This window comes from Salvelinus alpinus, chromosome 19 (genome assembly GCF_045679555.1).
Source record: "Salvelinus alpinus chromosome 19, SLU_Salpinus.1, whole genome shotgun sequence".
Classification (NCBI taxonomy): domain Eukaryota; kingdom Metazoa; phylum Chordata; class Actinopteri; order Salmoniformes; family Salmonidae; genus Salvelinus; species Salvelinus alpinus.
In genome coordinates, this window is record NC_092104.1 from 2,876,552 (window position 1) to 2,897,970 (window position 21,419).

At 45.0% G+C, this 21,419-nt stretch overlaps 1 protein-coding gene across 6 annotated transcripts in view; it reads left to right on the plus strand.

Annotated features, from left to right (window-relative positions):
* LOC139544888 (zinc finger RNA-binding protein-like) overlaps positions 1-13,826 on the plus strand; it is a 50,188-nt gene extending 36,362 nt beyond the window's left edge. For all 6 annotated transcript variants that reach the window (XM_071352054.1, XM_071352057.1, XM_071352055.1 and 3 more), the window contains exons 14-21: positions 1-109; positions 393-543; positions 1,772-1,931; positions 5,943-6,040; positions 6,930-7,025; positions 7,237-7,348; positions 8,261-8,358; positions 12,167-13,826. The exon at positions 1-109 is cut by the window's left edge and continues 106 nt beyond it. In XM_071352054.1, coding sequence (XP_071208155.1) covers positions 1-109; positions 393-543; positions 1,772-1,931; positions 5,943-6,040; positions 6,930-7,025; positions 7,237-7,348; positions 8,261-8,358; positions 12,167-12,340 — 998 coding nt within the window. In that variant the 3' untranslated portion in view covers positions 12,341-13,826. The remainder of the gene's footprint in view (positions 110-392; positions 544-1,771; positions 1,932-5,942; positions 6,041-6,929; positions 7,026-7,236; positions 7,349-8,260; positions 8,359-12,166) is intronic.
* Positions 13,827-21,419: the final 7,593 nt, after the last annotated feature.

Consider the following 21,419-nt stretch of genomic DNA (forward strand, 5'->3'; position numbering starts at 1 on the left):
TCACAGAGAGAGCCCTCAAACTGGTCTCCGACATCACCGATCAGGAGAAGACTAACGAGACGACTGGGGAGGAGAAAGAGAAGGAGGTCCCGAAGACTGCCCAAGACAGGTGAGGAGGTTCACCCATTTTGAATGTTATATTGTTTTTTTTGTCCATCTCTGAGCCATGTTCTATCGATTTCCCGGGGTGTCATTTTTCTTTTTTCCGTGTGATATCTGAGCTGTTGCCTTTCGAGCTGTTGCCTTTCGAGACCCTGCGGCGCTGCATAGTGGAACGTCTTCCCAAGCATAGAACTCTGAAGGGGCTGGTGGGGGTGTTGTCTAAAGGACTGCTGCTCTGTTTCAGTCTGTTTTCTAACGTTAGATACCTAATGAACACCTCCCTCCTGTAGAGCTCTGAAGGGGGTGATGCGGGTGGGGGTGCTGGCTAAAGGACTGCTGCTCCGCGGAGACAAGAACGTCAACCTGGTCCTGCTCTGTTCAGAGAAGCCCACCAAGACCCTGCTGAGCTGCATAGTGGAACACCTACCCAAGCAGCTGGTGGTACGGCACAGTCCACTCTGCACAGCGTCACACACACAGTTTACTCTGCACAGCGTCACACACACAGTCCACTCTGCACAGCGTCACACACACAGTTTACTCTGCACAGCGTCACACACACAGTTTACTCTGCACAGCGTCACACACACAGTTTACTCTGCACAGCGTCACACACACAGTTTACTCTGCACAGCGTCACACACACAGTTTACTCTGCACAGCGTCTCACACACAGTTTACTCTGCACAGCGTCACACACACAGTTTACTCTGCACAGCGTCACACACACAGTTTACTCTGCACAGCGTCACACACACAGTTTACTCTGCACAGCGTCACACACACAGTTTACTCTGCACAGCGTCACACACACAGTTTACTCTGCACAGCGTCACACACACAGTCCACTCTGCACAGCGTCACACACACAGTTTACTCTGCACAGCGTCACACACACAGTTTACTCTGCACAGCGTCACACACACAGTTTACTCTGCACAGCGTCACACACACAGTCCACTCTGCACAGCGTCACACACACAGTTTACTCTGCACAGCGTCACACACACAGTTTACTCTGCACAGCGTCACACACACAGTTTACTCTGCACAGCGTCACACACACAGTTTACTCTGCACAGCGTCACGCACACAGTTTACTCTGCACAGCGTCACGCACACAGTTTACTCTGCACAGCGTCACGCACACAGTTTACTCTGCACAGCGTCACGCACACAGTTTACTCTGCACAGCGTCACGCACACAGTTTACTCTGCACAGCGTCACGCACACAGTTTACTCTGCACAGCGTCACGCACACAGTTTACTCTGCACAGCGTCTCACACACAGTTTACTCTGCACAGCGTCACGCACACAGTCCACTCTGCACAGCGTCACGCACACAGTCCACTCTGCACAGCGTCTCGCACAGTTTACTCTGCACAGCGTCTCGCACACAGTTTACTCTGCACAGCGTCTCGCACACAGTTTACTCTGCACAGCGTCTCGCACACAGTCCACTCTGCACAGCGTCTCGCACAGTTTACTCTGCACAGCGTCTCGCACACAGTTTACTCTGCACAGCGTCTCGCACACAGTTTACTCTGCACAGCGTCTCGCACACAGTCCACCCTGCACAGCGTCTCGCACACAGTCCACCCTGCACAGCGTCTCACACACACTTCCTTCCTGTGTGCCAGCTGTTGATTGTTTTGTTTGATTGACAGCTGGTGACCCCAGAGAAGTACGAGGTGAAGGGCTCCATCGAGGACTGTTCCATCATCCTGACGTCTGGAGCCGACCCCAAAATGACAGTCACGGTCACCTTGACCTCCCCCAGCATCCGAGAAGAGGAGACTCCTGCCACACCCCCGCCACGGGATGGAGGTTGGAAAGACATCGCCCTTCTCTCCTCCTCCTCCTCTCAGACCTTCTCTCCTCCTCCTCTCAGACCTTCTCTCCTCCTCCTCTCAGACCTTCTCTCCTCCTCCTCTCTGCCCTTCTCTCCTCCTCCTCTCAGCCCTTCTCTCCTCCTCCTCTCAGCCCTTCTCTCCTCCTCCTCTCAGCCCTTCTCTCCTCCTCCTCTCAGACCTTCTCTCCTCCTCCTCTCAGACCTTCTCTCCTCCTCCTCTCAGACCTTCTCTCCTCCTCCTCTCAGCCCTTCTCTCCTCCTCCTCCTCTCAGCCCTTCTCTCCTCCTCCTCCTCTCTGCCCTTCTCTCCTCCTCCTCCTCTCTGCCCTTCTCTCCTCCTCCTCCTCTCTGCCCTTCTCTCCTCCTCCTCCTCTCTGCCCTTCTCTCCTCCTCCTCCTCTCTGCCCTTCTCTCCTCCTCCTCTCTGCCCTTCTCTCCTCCTTCTCTCAGACCTTTTCTCCTCCTCCTCTCAGTCCTTCTCTCCTCCTTCTCTCAGACCTTTTCTCCTCCTTCTCTCAGACCTTTTCTCCTCCTCCTCTCAGACCTTTTCTCCTCCTCCTCTCAGACCTTTTCTCCTCCTCCTCTCAGACCTTTTCTCCTCCTCCTCTCAGACCTTTTCTCCTCCTCCTCTCAGACCTTCTCTCCTCCTCCTCTCTGACCTTCTCTCCTCCTCCTCTCTGACCTTCTCTCCTCCTCCTCTCAGACCTTCTCTCCTCCTCCTCTCTGACCTTCTCTCCTCCTCCTCTCTGACCTTCTCTCCTCCTCCTCTCTGACCTTCTCTCCTCCTCCTCCCTGACCTTCTCTCCTCCTCCTCTCTGACCTTCTCTCCTCCTCCTCTCTGACCTTCTCTCCTCCTCCTCTCTGACCTTCTCTCCTCCTCCTCTCTGACCTTCTCTCCTCCTCCTCTCTGACCTTCTCTCCTCCTCCTCTCTGACCTTCTCTCCTCCTCCTCTCTGACCTTCTCTCCTCCTCCTCCTCTCTGACCTTCTCTCCTCCTCCTCCTCTCTGACCTTCTCTCCTCCTCCTCCTCTCTGACCTTCTCTCCTCCTCCTCCTCTCTGACCTTCTCTCCTCCTCCTCCTCTCTGACCTTCTCTCCTCCTCCTCCTCTCTGACCTTCTCTCTGCCACCTAGCTATGGGTGCATTAGTTTAGTTTGTCCAGGAGCACTGGATGGGTGGAGTTAACATGTTTTGGGCTATTTCAATGGTCTTAATGTGAAATCTCTGCTCACCTGGGGCCACTGGGCAAGCACAAATGAATGTACCCTGTAAGATGTCAATTCCTATATGTTGATTGATCCTGAAGAGACCTACCCTGGTGGCACTTTAAATGTGACTTTCTAGATTGCCCTGGCCACTCTGTTGATTTAATCTATTGGGTATCCAAGTCTCTCGCTCAAGATGTTTTATTTTTGTATTTTAGAAACGCTAGTTGTTTTAAACTTCAACCAAGGAGGTGCTGGAGCATGTCATGACAGGAGAATCTGGTTGGTTCATTCTTAAAAACAGTTCTCGTGCTGTCTAAAGCCTTGGGGTAGGCGTTCTAATTTAGCTCAGTGTTTTGAAACTCACGATACGAAAAAAATTATACGAAGAACTACGTTTTGGTCAATCATTCAGATTGTCCAACAAACTTTTATTTTTATTTATTTTTAAGTCTGAGAAGCCATCTTGTTTATTTTTAAATCTGTGCCGTAAAGGAAAATCTGCATCAAAGGCTCGTCATTGGAGGAAAAATAACCTTCTTTCTAGTCATGGTTAGCTCGGCACTCCTGGTGAAGTTAGGGTCCTGTTGTATAGTGCCAGCAGAGTAGATCTTAGGTCTCCGACTCGGCTTCAGTGCTCTCTTGAAAAGCTGTCCCTTTACAAACAAAGCATGATCGGTGTTTGACAACGCAGTCTAGATTATTCTAATTTTTTTTTGTTCCCAGGTAAGATACATTTTTTTGTTTCTGGGGTTGTTTTTCCAGTTACACCGCTACGTTAAACCAATTTTCCTACCGGGTCGATCGTTATTTAGCCCAGAACTACACACATTGGAGAAACGTTTTTCTCTCCAGAGATGCCATTGGGCGGGGAAGTGGTGGGCTGCTCACTAAGAAACGTGCACACAACTCAAATCATTCATAGATTGATGTCACGGGAGAGATTTCAGCAAAAACAAAAGTTAGTTTATTTTTGGCGAAATGACTAGTATAGAAAGAAAAGGCTTACAGAACAGATGGTTTTCGAACATAGACAAACAGGAAGTGGGAAGTAGGCTCACACGTCCCCACACAGGAAACAAAATCTTATTTTTTGTCTGGGAGTGAGTTATTCAGTTGTAAGGTTACTCCCTGAGTGAACTGGTGTCCCCCTTCATATCAAAGCCTAGTGCACAGAACGATCGGGCTCCATTTCCTTACTGTAGCTAATCATTCTGTCAGATATGACCTGAAAGGCCTTTTCGATCACATTTTATTGTCCGTTGTCTTTTGCATTCGTTGACAATGGAGGGTAGTAGTGAGTGTTGCCAGACTGAAATGGACCCTTTTTTTTTGGGGGGGGGGGGGTCTATGTCCGTCTCAACAATGGAACACTCGTGTTTCAAGCACGCACCTTTGTATGTTTTGTTGTGCCAAATGTTCCACCCTTTCCAGAAGTGTGCACTTGTGCACTCTGCCAATGGATTTGAAAGCATTGGATTGGTGTAGAGCCGGAGAGTATTGGCCTGACTATCCACCAGTGGTAAATCCAGTGTCCAGACATTGAGCAAGTACACACTTCACGAGAAAAGTGGCACATCCGGTAGGGGCCAGGGATGAAGGCTTTGGCAGAGGACTCTGTGGTTGGACCTGAGTTAATATCAGTAGGCTAGTATCTGCCAACCTATCAGCCAGGTATGACTCACGCCAGCCATGCATGCAGTGATGTCCAATCTAACCATTTTATTTTTGCTGCTGGGGAGCATGTTTTTTTTGTTGTTGCTTTCCAACACGCAACGCTGCTTGTCCACATAATTGACATCTTTCTATCTGGTCCAGCCCCAAAGCTTTCTGAAATTCATCTCCAATATACAGGAGAGGGTTCTAACCCCAACCAACCAGCTCCAGTTCCAACCAGTTCCAACCCCAACCAACCAGCTCCTGTGGAAGGATTTTTGACCAAGGTTCCCCCCCCCCCCACCAGCTCAACACTCTGCCACACCTACCATCGCCACACCACTGTTAGTAGCAACTCCGTTCACACGCCAAGCAACAAGTCATTACGGTTCGCCGATGGACTTCAGATCCTCTCTCCTTTGTTTTTTTGTTATACTTATACACCATGACCCATTGGAATCCACCTACGTTATCAACTCCGAGGATAGTAAGACTGAAATTGACTAATGATTGGCGTAACATTGCTTATATTAACAAGTAAACTTCTCTGCTTTTTCAGAGATTTTAAACTTCTCTGTCAGGTGTTGCATTTCAACACGTTACCAATACATTACAGTTGAGTTTTTTTTGAGGGGGGGGGGACTATATATGAAATAGATCGCTGTTGGGACAACTAGGTCAGCCTTCACGCCAGACCTAAGCAAGAGTTTGATAATTCTCTGTTGAACCATCACACATCCTGCTTCTATTTGGTCAGCATTTTACGCCAGTCCCATAATTCACAATCCCCCTAACCTAACATGTATATATAACCAAACACCTCACACCAATGTGAACCTAATGTTACATTCATGACGCTACATCTCCAAACACTAGTAATATCGAGGTGAGGTCGGGTTGCTGGTCGTTCATTGGTTTCATTTGGCAGGAAATAAATCAGAGTAGTTCAATTCCTGGTTCCTTCCTGAAACCCTGAAACTTGGTATGTGTGGCAATGTGTTTTGTGTCTTCAAGCCAATGAGTCTTGCTTTTACCTGGTCAAACACCCGTTCCTCCTCCTCCTCACCACCTCAACCAACCACCAACCAACCGACCACCATTTTGACAATTCGACTCATCCGTTTTTAGATGTAACCTGGGGCTTGACGCGAGACCCAGCGGACGTCTTGGACAGGCAAAAATGCCTCGCTGCTCTGGCAGCCCTCCGCCACGCTAAGTGGTTCCAGGTTCGGACACATCCTTTTACTTTCTTAGTGGAGCCTTATGAGATGCATTTTTTTAATTTCCTTTGTTTTAGATTTTTTTTCAATGTCGGAATTAATAATGAATTTTAATGATTTTTATATATATGGGGGGTGGATATAAATACAAAATACTCAAGGATGCCACCCTTGTAATGATTTTGACCAGATTGAATATTCAATCTTTATGATATTTATTCAGCTGAACTTTAGAATGTTAATTTTATGGTCCAAAAAAAAATCTAATAAATGGCATTCCTTGTAATTCCTTACAAGGAATTGTATTGTTTTCTTCGTGTTAAAACATGATTCCATAAGGCTGCAGAGATATCTTTGTCATCCGATAAGAGCTTCCATGTTGATCATTTTGTAGCTTTTAATTTCTGTTTAGTCGAATGATAGGGATTGAGAGAAGGGACATCTGATTAGTTTACTGTGTCGCTGCGATGTCCGAAAAGCAAACGCACAGGCAAAGTAAAGCAGATTCCCTCTACCAGTTCCCTATGCCTTTTACCTTCTTTAGTACCGGACTGTCTGTGAAACACACCTGGAACAACCTGAGAAGTCAGGGTTTATAAGATGACAAGGAAACTAAAACCTAAACTTTTCTTGTTTCATGTTGTAAACTGTGAACTCTCTCTTTTCACTAACGTTACGACGAGGTGAAATACTCCTGGGAATGGCAGCTGATTTCAAAACCAATTACGGCCATTTTAACAATACTTCAATCAACCAATCACAAGCTTCCATTGTGTCCAGTAGTATTTGGACCTCTGACAGACCATGTTGTAATGTATATATTATGTACTATGATCCCTGTTGTCTACGCCAGTCTCTTACTGTCACTAAACTAAACGTGTTATTGCACCGCAAGGCTAGGGCCAACGGACTCCAATCCTGTGTGATTGTTATTCGTATCCTGCGTGACCTCTGTCAGAGGGTCCCCACGTGGTCCGCCTTCCCCAGCTGGGTGAGTTGATCGTCAGGCTGACACACCCAGTTGATATTACTCTTATCTAAAACGTTATAAAGTGGTGGTGGTGGTTCTCGATTTTAATGTTTTCAAGAAGAGGGAGCGTAATAGAAATGACTTCCTAGTCTTTCCAGAAGGACCTTGAAATGTGCCCCTCCTTTATTAACCTTTTACATGCTCCCTTCCTGTGATTGGTGTCTTTCTCCAGGCCATGGAGCTGCTGGTAGAGAAGGCCATTAGCAGTGCCTCTGGCCCCCTGAGCCCAGGCGACGCACTGAGACGAGTCTTGGAATGTATATCCTCTGGAGTCCTGCTCCCCGGTAAGACTAACCATGACAATGGCGTATTGTTGACTGACTGTGATACGACTATTTTGACCAGGTCCTAACATGTACTTTCTGGTCCACTAAGTCACTGTGTGCAGGTAGATTTAAAACATCTACTAGCCAAATTTTGTTTCTGACATAATTGCATAAAATGTGCTTTGTAATGTTTCTAAATCAAGAAATGTATTAGTGGGATGTTGCTACATTTTCATAATCATTTTTGTGACCTCAAGTCTTTTCAAACAAAAAAATATCAGAGACAGAAATGTCCAGCTGTCCCCTTTAAGGACGGGAGGTTGCCGTGGTAACGGAGCCACTTGAGTCCTGTCGACCTGTGGGATCCGACTAGGGCGTCTCTTCGCTATCGGTCGACGCAGCAGACTCAAACTAACGTTGAAAAAACAAAACAAGCTTGCGAACAAAACAATGTAAATTGCCAAGAAATATGAGGACAGTCTCATTTATTTTGTTGTTGTCGACTTTAGTGTAAATTAGACTGTTATGCCTGTGTGCAACGCCGCCACTATTTCACACTGCGCAGGCAGTGTTGCTGCGTCAGGCTGGATATAGGACTCGTATTTCTTTGTGCAAATTAGCAGCGATGAAACAGAACCGCAGAAACACTTTGAAAACAGCTACTGTAGCGTTCGTCTAGCCTTAATGTGCTCATACTTGACTTATGACTATTATTCTCCAATGTAATGCTCTCACTGTAGAGCCCGCACTGGACCACCCGCCAACGTGGCTGGTGATATAGACATTCTTACCCGCCAGTACCAGTGGTTTAATTTTTATACCTTGATTTTGACCATCGTGGCCGACTCTTTTCGACGATCCTGATAGACATTCCCCCCCCGGTGTTGTGGGGTTAGCAGAATGCTGATCGGTGTTGGTCTGTCCTCCTAGGTGGTCCGGGATTGGTCGACCCGTGTGAGAAGAACCCCACTGACACCCTGACAACCATGGAGGAGCAGCACAGAGAGGACATCACCTCAAGTGCCCAGGTACTGATGGGATGCATTATAACATGACATTATTATCTATCAGTCTGTTGAGGAGCCGTTGGGCGTCGTAATATACAGGACCAGGTACTGACGGGATGCGTCATATATAATATACAGGACCAGGTACTGACAGGATACGTCATATATAATATACAGGACCAGGTACTGACAGACACATGTATATAATATACAGGACCAGGTACTGACGGGATACGTCATATATAATATACAGGACCAGGTACTGACAGGATACGTCATATATAATATACAGGACCAGGTACTGACTGACACATGTATATAATATACAGGACCGGGTACTGACAGACACATGTATATAATATACAGGACCAGGTACTGACAGACACATGTATAGAATATACAGGACCAGGTACTGACAGGATACGTCATATATAATATACAGGACCAGGTACTGACAGACACATGTATAGAATATACAGGACCAGGTACTGACGGGATGCGTCATATATAATATACAGGACCAGGTACTGACAGGATACGTCATATATAATATACAGGACCAGGTACTGACGGGATACGTCATATATAATATACAGGACCAGGTACTGACAGGATACGTCATATATAATATACAGGACCAGGTACTGACACATGTATATAATATACAGGACCAGGTACTGACAGGATACGTCATATAGAATATACAGGACCAGGTACTGACAGACACATGTATAGAATATACAGGACCAGGTACTGACAGGATACGTCATATATAATATACAGGACCAGGTACTGACAGGATACGTCATATAGAATATACAGGACCAGGTACTGACACATGTATATAATATACAGGACCAGGTACTGACGGGATACGTCATATATAATATACAGGACCAGGTACTGACAGGATACGTCATATATAATATACAGGACCAGGTACTGACACATGTATATAATATACAGGACCAGGTACTGACGGGATACGTCATATATAATATACAGGACCAGGTACTGACAGGATACGTCATATACAGGACCAGGTACTGACTGACACATGTATAGAATATACAGGACCAGGTACTGACAGGATACGTCATATACAATATACAGGACCAGGTACTGACACATGTATATAATATACAGGACCAGGTACTGACAGGATGCGTCATATAGAATATACAGGACCAGGTACTGACAGGATACGTCATATATAATATACAGGACCAGGTACTGACAGGATACGTCATATACAGGACCAGGTACTGACTGACACATGTATAGAATATACAGGACCAGGTACTGACAGGATACGTCATATACAATATACAGGACCAGGTACTGACACATGTATATAATATACAGGACCAGGTACTGACAGGATACGTCATATAGAATATACAGGACCAGGTACTGACAGACACATGTATAGAATATACAGGACCAGGTACTGACAGGATACGTCATATATAATATACAGGACCAGGTACTGACAGACACATGTATATAATATACAGGACCAGGTACTGACGGGATACGTCATATATAATATACAGGACCAGGTACTGACGGGATGCGTCATATATAATATACAGGACCAGGTACTGACTGACACATGTATATAATATACAGGAGCAGGTACTGACAGGATACGTCATATACACTGCTCAAAAAAATAAAGGGAACACTTAAACAACACAATGTAACTCCAAGTCAATCACACTTCTATGAAATCAAACTGTCCACTTAGGAAGCAACACTGATTGACAATAAATTTCACATGCTGTTGTGCAAATGGAATAGACAAAAGGTGGAAATTATAGGCAATTAGCAAGACACTCCCAAAAAAGGAGTGATTCTGCAGGTGGTGACCACAGACCACTTCTCAGTTCCTTTGCTTCCTGGCTGATGTTTTGGTCACTTTTGAATGCTGGCGGTGCTTTCACTCTAGTGGTAGCATGAGACGGAGTCTACAACCCACACAAGTGGCTCAGGTAGTGCAGCTCATCCAGGATGGCACATCAATGCGAGCTGTGGCAAGAAGGTTTGCTGTGTCTGTCAGCGTAGTGTCCAGAGCATGGAGGCGCTACCAGGAGACAGGCCAGTACATCAGGAGACGTGGAGGAGGCCGTAGGAGGGCAACAACCCAGCAGCAGGACCGCTACCTCCGCCTTTGTGCAAGGAGGTGCACTGCCAGAGCCCTGCAAAATGACCTCCAGCAGGCCACAAATGTGCATGTGTCAGCATATGGTCTCACAAGGGGTCTGAGGATCTCATCTCGGTACCTAATGGCAGTCAGGCTACCTCTGGCGAGCACATGGAGGGCTGTGCGGCCCCACAAAGAAATGCCACCCCACACCATGACTGACCCACCGCCAAACCGGTCATGCTGGAGGATGTTGCAGGCAGCAGAACGTTCTCCACGGCGTCTCCAGACTCTGTCACGTCTGTCACATGTGCTCATGTGCTCAGTGTGAACCTGCTTTCATCTGTGAAGAGCACAGGGCGCCAGTGGCGAATTTGCCAATCTTGGTGTTCTCTGGCAAATGCCAAATGTCCTGCACGGTGCTGGGCTGTAAGCACAACCCCCACCTGTGGACGTCGGGCCCTCATACCACCCTCATGGAGTCTGTTTCTGACCGTTTGAGCAGACACATGCACATTTGTGGCCTGCTGGAGGTCATTTTGCAGGGCTCTGGCAGTGCACCTCCTTGCACAAAGGCGGAGGTAGCAGTCCTGCTGCTGGGTTGTTGCCCTCCTACGGCCTCCTCCACGTCTCCTGATGTACTGGCCTGTCTCCTGGTAGCGCCTCCATGCTCTGGACACTACGCTGACAGACACAGCAAACCTTTTTACCACAGCTCGCATTGATGTGCCATCCTGGATGAACTGCACTACCTGAGCCACTTGTGTGGGTTGTAGACTCCGTCTCATGCTACCACTAGAGTGAGAGCACCGCCAGCATTCAAAAGTGACCAAAACATCAGCCAGGAAGCATAGGAACTGAGAAGTTGTCTGTGGTCACCACCTGCAGAATCACTCCTTTTTTGGGGGTGTCTTGCTAATTGCCTATAATTTCCACCTTTTGTCTATTCCATTTGCACAACAGCATGTGAAATTTATTGTCAATCAGTGTTGCTTCCTAAGTGGACAGTTTGATTTCACAGAAGTGTGATTGACTTGGAGTTACATTGTGTTGTTTAAGTGTTCCCTTTATTTTTTTGAGCAGTGTATAATATACAGGACCAGGTACTGACAGGATACGTCATATATAATATACAGGACCAGGTACTGACGGGATACGTCATATATAATATACAGGACATTGTAATAGCCTCCAGAACGGATCATTTGAGCTACACCATCAATAGAAGGTACTGGCCGTCAACATGCGTTGTAATGGTTTTGCCTTAAAGGTTTTTGAGACTTGTTGAAAAGAAGTATAAACTGATTGGAATCGTCTGTAAATAAAATGGGGGGGGGGAATGGTAGTACTTGATACCGCTGCCAAATCATTTTATATAAACCGTAATGACCCAGTAACTGATAGCCATGAATATAGTCTTTATTTATCCTTTATTTAACTCGGCAAGTCGGTTAAGAACAAATTCTTATTTACAATGACGACCTACCAAAAGGCCTGTGGGGGATGGGGACTGGGATTAAAAATAAATTGGATAATAGTGTCTGATTTGCAATCCTGTTGTACTGGTCCTCCAGAGATCTCTATATACATGATAATGGCGCAACAACATATCCTTGAGGTACACCATAAATATAATGTACTGTGTGTAGTTATTAGGCTGACTCTCGCTGTGTCTCTGTCCAGTTTGCTCTGCGGCTGCTAGCGTTCCGTCAGATCCACAAGGTGCTGGGCATGGACCCACTGCCCCAGATGAACCCTCGCTTCAACGTCCACAACAACCGCAAGCGTCGCCGCGACATCGACGGAGCAGACGGCTTCGAGGGCGAAGGGAAGAAGGACAAGAAAGATTTCGACTAGTAGTTACTAGGATCTGTCCCACCAGTCACCTTTTTTTAAATTCATTTAAAGTAGTCTGTGGACACGTTCCAGACAGACTACATTGCAGTCGTCTGCCAGATCTACACAACACCTAGATATGGTGTTTTTAAGATGTGAACTAACCGCATCATATGATAAAACGATGTTCTGATGCCAGTTTGTGCAGTCATATACGTGGCACACCGCCATTGGTCGATTCCCGTAGCAAGACTGCAATGTAGTCGGCCTGAAACGCTGCCTATATGTACCTTTTTTTTATTTTCTGTTGTCTCTGATATTAACAATGGGGTTTGTTTAGAATCTAAAGACCACATCGGATAGGGCCTGGTCCTGTAAGCCATATAGACTAGCGCTGCGTTCATTAGGGCACACGTTTTGCAATGTTTTGCAACGATTTTTTTTTGAAAATAAGTTCTTATTCGGGACAATTCCAAAATAATGTCAGTCTGTTTTCTTCCATTTGTTGCCTAAAATAAATAAGACTCTATTTTGACTGCAGCTCACTGTATAGGCTTACTGCAGCACCCAGTTTGTCCACGATGTTTTGGCTAGCGATTGATATGACCTGTGGTCGGGACAAACTTCTCCTTCCTAGCGCTGATACTACTTGTACCCCTTCTGCTTCTCCATGACAACGGGGCTTCCTCAACATCTACTCCTTTTAAGACCCCCCCCTCCCCCCCTTATTTTCGGGACCGACTTTCCAGGTTGAAGTTATGAAAAAGGACAGATCTAATTGTTAATAAATCCGGAGGATTATAATACATGTCAATGCCTAACATGCATGTTATTTCTAGTTGCTTACATTCAGTGTTGGTTGTTTAGTGAGAAAGTTTAATACCTCATTGTGAAGCCTATAATTCGATCAGTCGCCAGTAAATGTTTTATTTTCCTATAAACTGTCATTTTGAATATGGTTTCTTTTTCTTTTTTTAAGTGGCATAAAGTGGTGTAAAATCTATCGTCTTGTCCCCAATATGGCCAGACTGCAATGTGTTCTAATGTTTAAAACAGGCCCCTTAAATGTGGCTCTGTTATACTACATTTTCTGAAGAAAACACTGATTTCTTATTGGTTGTTAGTAGTGCAGTTTTTCTCTAATATATGAAAATATACCTTTAATATTCTTGCAATGGATCAAAAAAGTGTTTGGTTTGTTGAAGAGTGTGCATGGCTGTGTTTTCAGATTATTATTTTTTTTGTTATCTTATGGCTTTTAACATGTTTTGGTTTTACAGATTAATTTTAATGGGAAATGTAATGGCTTGCCCCTAATCTTGGTTTAATGTTGTATACATATAGTTAATTTGAATAATCTATAGAAAATGAAAAAACAGTGGAGTAAAAAAAAAGGTGTAACGTTGATGTTGTAATTGAGGTTTAAATGTAGAGCCATTCTTTGACTTGTCAGCCTCTCTGTCTCAGTACCTGCTTTACCATGGGCAGAATAAAGACATTTCCTCAATGAAGGACTCGTAGTGGAGTTTTTTTTTTTTTTTGCTCTCTAGTCAACAGTCCACCTCACAGCAGGTCTCGTTTACACGGACTTGAGAGTAAAGGTAAGCTCTGAGACGATAACCTAAAATTGTTTCTCCTCGATTTACTTCATTAGGGTTAAGTCCTTCTCTAGTAAACCGTGCTAGTGGGGCTTCCTTTTGACTGATTGGTCAGATCCTACAGGTGTAAGTTTTGTCGCACCTTGACTACTGTTCAGTCCTGTGATCAGGTGCCACAAAAAAGGGACGTAGGAAAATTGCAATTGGCTCAGAACAGGGCAGCACGGCTGGCCCTTGGGATGTACAGAGAGCTAATATTAATTATATGCATGTCAATCTCTCCTGGCTCAAAATGGAGGAAAGATTTACTTAATCACTGCTTGTATTTATGAGAGGTGAGAGAGACATGTTGAATCCACGAGCTGTCTGTTTAAACGACTAGCACACAGCTCAGACACCCATGCATAACCATCAAGACATGCCACCAGAGGTCTCTTCACAGTCCCCGAGTCCAGAACAGACTATGAGAGGCGGACAGTACTACATAGAGCCATGACTACATGGAACTCTATTCCACATCAGGTAACTCATGCACCTTATGGGACAGAAGCAACACAAAGGCACAGACGCATGCATAAACACACACACGATAACATACGCACTATACACACACGGCTTCAGTACTATAGATGTGTTGTAGTAGGGGCCTGAGGGCAAACAGTGTGTTGTAAAATCTGCATGATTGTAACGTTTTTATAATTGTATAAACTGCCTTAATTTACCTGGGCCCCAGGAAGAGTGCTGATTGGGATCCATAATAAATACAAACACATATAGGCTGGTTGTTTAGCAACACAACCTACAGACGGGTTGGTTGTTTAGCAACAAAACCTACAGACGGGTTGGTTGTTTAGCAACAAAACCTACAGACGGGTTGGCTGTTTAGCAACACAACCTACAGACGGGTTGGTTGTTTAGCAACACAACCTACAGACGGGTTGGTTGTTTAGCAACACAACCTACAGACGGGTTGGTTGTTTAGCAACACAACCTACAGACGGGTTGGTTGTTTAGCAACAAAACCTACAGACGGGCTGGTTGTTTAGTATCAAAACCTACAGACGGGTTGGTTGTTTAGCCACAAAACCTACAGACGGGTTGGTTGTTTAGCAACACAACCTACAGACGGGTTGGTTGTTTAGCAACACAACCTACAGACGGGTTGGTTGTTTAGCAACACAACCTACAGACGGGTTGGTTGTTTAGCAACACAACCTACAGACGGGTTGGTTGTTTAGCAACACAACCTACAGACGGGTTGGTTGTTTAGCAACAAAACCTACAGACGGGCTGGTTGTTTAGTATCAAAACCTACAGACGGGTTGGTTGTTTAGCCACAAAACCTACAGGCGGGTTGGTTGTTTAGCCACAAAACCTACAGACGGGTTGGTTGTTTAGCAACAGAACCTACAGACGGGTTGGTTGTTTAGCAACAGAACCTACAGACGGGTTGGTTGTTTAGCAACAGAACCTACAGACGGGTTGGTTGTTTAGCAACAGAACCTACAGACGGGTTGGTTGTTTAGCAACAGAACCTACAGACGGGTTGGTTGTTTAGCCACAAAACCTACAGACGGGTTGGTTGTTTAGCCACAAAACCTACAGACGGGTTGGTTGTTTAGCCACAAAACCTACAGACGGGTTGGTTGTTTAGCAACAGAACCTACAGACAGGTTGGTTGTTTAGCAACAAAACCTACAGACGGGTTGGTTGTTTAGCAACAAAACCTACAGACGGGTTGGTTGTTTAGCAACAAAACCTACAGACGGGTTGGTTGTTTAGAAACAAAACCTACAGACGGGTTGGTTGTTTAGCAACAAAACCTACAGACGGGCTGGTTGTTTAGAAACAAAACCTACAGACGGGTTGGTTGTTTAGCCACAAAACCTACAGGCGGGTTGGTTGTTTAGCCACAAAACCTACAGACGGGTTGGTTGTTTAGCAACAGAACCTACAGACGGGTTGGTTGTTTAGCAACACAACCTACAGACGGGTTGGTTGTTTAGCAACAAAACCTACAGACGGGTTGGTTGTTTAGCAACAAAACCTACAGACGGGCTGGTTGTTTAGCAACAAAACCTACAGACGGGCTGGTTGTTTAGCAACAAAACCTACAGACGGGCTGGTTGTTTAGCAACAAAACCTACAGACGGGCTGGTTGTTTAGCATCAAAACCTACAGACGGGTTGGTTGTTTAGCAACACAACCTACAGACGGGTTGGTTGTTTAGCAACACAACCTACAGACGGGTTGGTTGTTTAGCAACACAACCTACAGACGGGTTGGTTGTTTAGCAACACAACCTACAGACGGGTTGGTTGTTTAGCAACACAACCTACAGACGGGTTGGTTGTTTAGCAACACAACCTACAGACGGGTTGGTTGTTTAGCAACACAACCTACAGACGGGTTGGTTGTTTAGCAACACAACCTACAGACGGGTTGGTTGTTTAGCAACACAACCTACAGACGGGTTGGTTGTTTAGCAACAAAAACATTCATTAATATATATATAATGTTAGAGGGTCAGTGAGAATGTTAGAGTGTCAGTGAGAATGTTAGAGGGTCAGTGAGAATGTTACAGAGGGTCAAAGAGGGTCAGTGAGAATGTTAGAGGGTCAGTGAGAATGTTAGAGGGTCAGTGAGAATGTTGCAGAGGGTCAGTGAGAATGTTAGAGGGTGAGTGAGAATTTTGCCGAGGGTCAGTGAGAATGTTGCAGTGGGTCAGTGAGAATGTTGCAGTGGGTCAGTGAGAATGTTAGAGGGTCAGTGAGAATGTTAGAGGGTCAGTGAGAATGTTAGAGGGTCAGTGAGAATGTTAGAGGGTCAGTGAGAATGTTAGAGGGTCAGTGAGAATGTTAGAGGGTCAGTGAGAATGTTAGAGGGTCAGTGAGAATGTTAGAGGGTCAGTGAGAATGTTAGAGGGTCAGTGAGAATGTTAGAGGGTCAGTGAGAATGTTAGAGGGTCAGTGAGAATGTTAGAGGGTCAGTGAGAGTGTTAGAGGGTCAGTGAGAATGTTGCAGAGGGTCAGTGAGAATGTTAGAGGGTCAGTGAGAATGTTGCCGAGGGTCAGTGAGAATGTTGCCGAGGGTCAGTGAGAATGTTGCAGTGGGTCAGTGAGAATGTTGCAGAGGGTCAGTGAGAATGTTGCAGAGGGTCAGTGAGAATGTTGCAGAGGGTCAGTGAGAATGTTGCAGAGGGTCAGTGAGAATGTTACAGAGGGTCAGTGAGAATGTTGCAGAGGGTCAGTGAGAATGTTACAGAGGGTCAGTGAGAATTTGTAGTCACCAGGGACCAAATACTAATTTTGACTACTTTATTTATACAAATCTTTAAGAGTGTCAATAATTATGTGAAACAAAATCTTTCTCTGAGCAATTATATTATTATAAAATAATATATGTTACCAATTTATTTTGCATTCAATATAGCTCAGTATATGAATAATGTATTTTATACAGTCATTGTTGCGCATCTTTATCAAGGGTGGCAATCATTTCAGACCCCACCATTACATGCATACCCAATTTGTTCTTATTTGGGTTTATTATTGATTTGTTTAATAAAATGTTACTGTGTAAATACATTAACAACAAGTAGGCTCTTAACTAACGAGTCTCCCTCCCGGATCCGGGATCCTCCTCATCAAAAAAGCTGACTAGCATAGCCTAGCCTAACGCGACAGGGTTAAAATGATAGTGTATTAGTATTTACTGGACTGTATTGCTCTGGACTTGATGACTGTATTGCTCTGGGCTTGATGACTGTATTGCTCTGGGCTTGATGACTGTATTGTTCTGGGCTTGATGACTGTATTTCTCTGGGCTTGATGACTGTATTGTTCTGGGCTTGATGACTGTATTGATCTGGGCTTGATGACTGTATTGCTCTGGGCTTGATGACTGTATTGATCTGGGCTGATTTGATGATTTCCTCTTCAGGAAAATGTACAATATGTTTGGTTATTATTGCAATGCAGCGCCCTCTGCTGGTGACTAGAATAATTGCGCTCTGTAACGTCAGGAGGAAGCAGCACTGTTTTCGCCCACAGTAGATAAGCTTGATGACTGAAAAACGGTCAGTTCAGGAAAACTCTAGTGGCTGCTCAACCAACATGAGAATCTTAACTGTTAATGGCAAACTTCTGTTCATTTTTATGAGAATTATAATTTGATTTGAAGGTTGGGATGTGGCAATAAATGGTGGTTGTACTATATTGAAACTGATGCCCAAATATTGATGTACTGTAAATGTCCATATTGAATACATGCATTTTACATGTGATCCATTTTCATATATAACACGTCCTTTTCAAGAAGGCATTGATAATGTCCTGCGCCCACAATCTTTATGCACTTTTACCGTAGTTATGAAGCTATTTAGAAAAATATGAAAACGTTATTTTTCTTATGGATCATCTGGTACTGCTGCCTACTTTCAATGAAATTAAAACTGTAATCCTTAATGGTGAAACTGCCACGTCTGTTTGTGATATTACAACAACAACAAAGAAGTTACTGCAAAATATGTTTCTCCCCCCTCGGACATCATTGCACGCGCGATAGAACAACAGCATACAGTATGTACGACTGTTATTTGTATTATGCTGTGCGACGCTCCTCGAGCTTTGGGTTTGTCGAATTTTTTCACTTCACCAATTTGCACTATTTTGCGTATGTCCATTACATGAAATCCCAATAAAAATACATTTAAATTACAGGTTGTAATGCAACAAAAAAGAAAAAACGCCAAGGGGGATGAATACTTTTGCAAGGCACTGTGCATACCCAGTAATGATAAAAATCGTTGTTACCTACAATATGGAAACTTCAAATCTTTGCAAATTTGAAATTATTTATTTTGTTTATGTTATGCAGGGATGCACACAAACACATGTGCGTGTACCCACACACGCACACACCTGAAGTATCCTGCTGGGGAGAAGTGGAAGCAAATGGGTCTTCATCCTCAGACAACATTTCTGAAGAGACCTGTGTGTCTGAGGAGGTGGATGGCTCCTCATCCTGAGGCTCCGAGATCATTTCTGAAGAGACCTGTGTGGCTGAGGAGGTGGATGACTCCTCATCCTGAGGCTCAGAGATCATTTCTGAAGAGACCTGTGTGGCTGAGGAGGTGGATGGCTCCTCATCCTGAGGCTCAGAGATAATTTCTGAAGAGACCTGTGTGGCTGAGGAGGTGGATGGCTCCTCATCCTGAGGCTCAGAGATAATTTCTGAAGAGACCTGTGTGTCTGAGGAGGTGGATGGCTCCTCATCCTGGCCAGGGCCAGAGGGTGCTCCAAACTATTTCAAAAGTGCCCCCGTACCCAAGAGAGGTTAACCTGTCTATCCTTCATCTGCACCGATTGACGTGGATTTAACAAGTGACATCAATAAGGGATCATAGCTGCTGTGACCATGTTTGTTGCTTGGTAGTTGAGTTAGGAGTTTGTAGGCGCTCGGAAAGGAGACGGAGGATGCTTGGAGAAGTCAGAGACTTGTAAAGTGGGCTAAGGAACAGAAGTTCGTCTTTGGAGAAACACTATCGGTGTGTGCTCTGCAAGCAATGCAGCGGATGAAGGCGCGGCAAGAGCGTGGTGAACAGATAGACGTGGTTATGGACAGTGAGAAAGAAGATGAGCCGAGTGTAGTGGGAAGATGTGTTTTGAGGAAGAATGACATGATAAAGAAGAATCTGGACGAGTGACATTTTTGGAGAAAGTGAACCCTTGTCTTTTGGCCGATCCATTTGTGGTTTCAGGCTGGGTGAGAAAGGAGTTGGGTGCAGTTGAATCAGTGAAGGTAACCTGTAGTGGACTTCTGTTATTTGTTTGTGTTACTTCTGACCAGAGTGAGAAGGCGCTTCGTGACACACAACTTGGGTCAAGATCTGTTTCTTGCTTTGCTCTTAGGAACAGTGTGTCAGTGAAAGGAGGGGTTTCTGGGGTAGTGTTACGTGTGGAGGTGGAGCAATTGAAATTCCTGGTGTTTGTGAAGCCCGATGTCAGTCCTTTAGGAGTTTTGAGTCAGAGTCTCTACCAGACAAAGTCATGTTAGGATATATCAGTTATCAGTTATCCCTCACTAACTTTAAACATCAGCTGTCAGAGCAGCTTACAGATCATTGCACCTGTACATAGCCCATCTGTAACCTCATCCCCATATTGTTATTTTTGTTGTTGTTGCTCCTTTACACCCCAGTATCTCTACTTGCACATTCATCTTCTGCACATCTATCACTCCAGTGTTTAATTGCTAAATTGTAATTATTTCGCCACTATGGCCTATTTATTGCCTTACCTCCCTGATCTTACTTCATTTGCACACACTGTATATAGACTTTTCTATTGTGTTATTGACTGTACATTTGTTTATTCCATGTGTCGCACTGCTTTGCTTCATTTTGGCCAGGTCGCAGTTGTAAATGAGAACTGGTTCTCAACTGGCCTACCTGGTTAAATAATGGTGAAATGAAAAATAAATGAAAAAATCCTGTTAGCGCTTTTGTGCCGAATCCACTGCGCTGTTTCAGGTGCCACGTTCATGATCATGTTGCAGCAGTGTGTAGGAGGGAGATTCCAAGATGTGGGAAGTGTGCAGGAGGGCATGGGACAGAGGATTGTGTTGTTTCAGTGGATGAAGTTGTGTGTGTCAATTGTAGGGGTGCTCATGTTGCTGGGGATCGGAAGTGTCCGGTGCGAGAGAGGCAGATTGAAGTGGCCAGAGTCAGAGTAGTGCAGAAGGTGTCGTATGCTGAGGCAGTGAAGAAAGTAGAGGAGGATGGGTCAAGGATGACTGTGAGTAGTAGATCTGTGCCAGTACAGAGTGAGTAGGGTAATGAGTGAGTTATGCTTCAGTAAGGTTGGCTTCTTACCATTCATAGCCATGGTTATCAACTGTACCACAGAAATGGAATGTAAATCACAGAGAATAGATGTTGTGGTGGCAGCTGCAGAGACGTATTTGGGTATACGACTCCAGAAGAGTGACAGGGTGTGTTTAGTGGTGGCATCCCGTATGCCAAGGCTGTTAGCATGGGCAGGAACAGATAGGGTCAGTAGTGGAATGGGGTGGTGGGTTTTAATGGAGTGTAGGTTGAAACTGCAGACCTGGGTGTATGAGATTTTACTGCAGAAGAGTTAATGGGGTGGTGATTTTTATGAAATAGTGGTATATAGGTGTAGGCCTAGTGGGTGGTGTAATTAATTATTTTAGGAACAGGAATAATGAAGATAATTTAATGTAGGTAGGCCATGACTGGCCTGTCACTTTAGCACAGTAGTTGGCAGTGTATGCACCTTTAGTTGGATGCGATCGGGCCAACCCAGTCACGAAGAAGAAGGGATCATCGCATTCACCTGATTAGTCTGTCATGGAAAGAGCAAGTGTTCCTAATGTTTTGTGTACTCAGTGTATACTCCCCATATATGTTGCGCTAGGCCGGGGCATACCTGTAGGTTGACCTAGGGAGTAGGGACATCATACCTGAAAACGTTCAAATA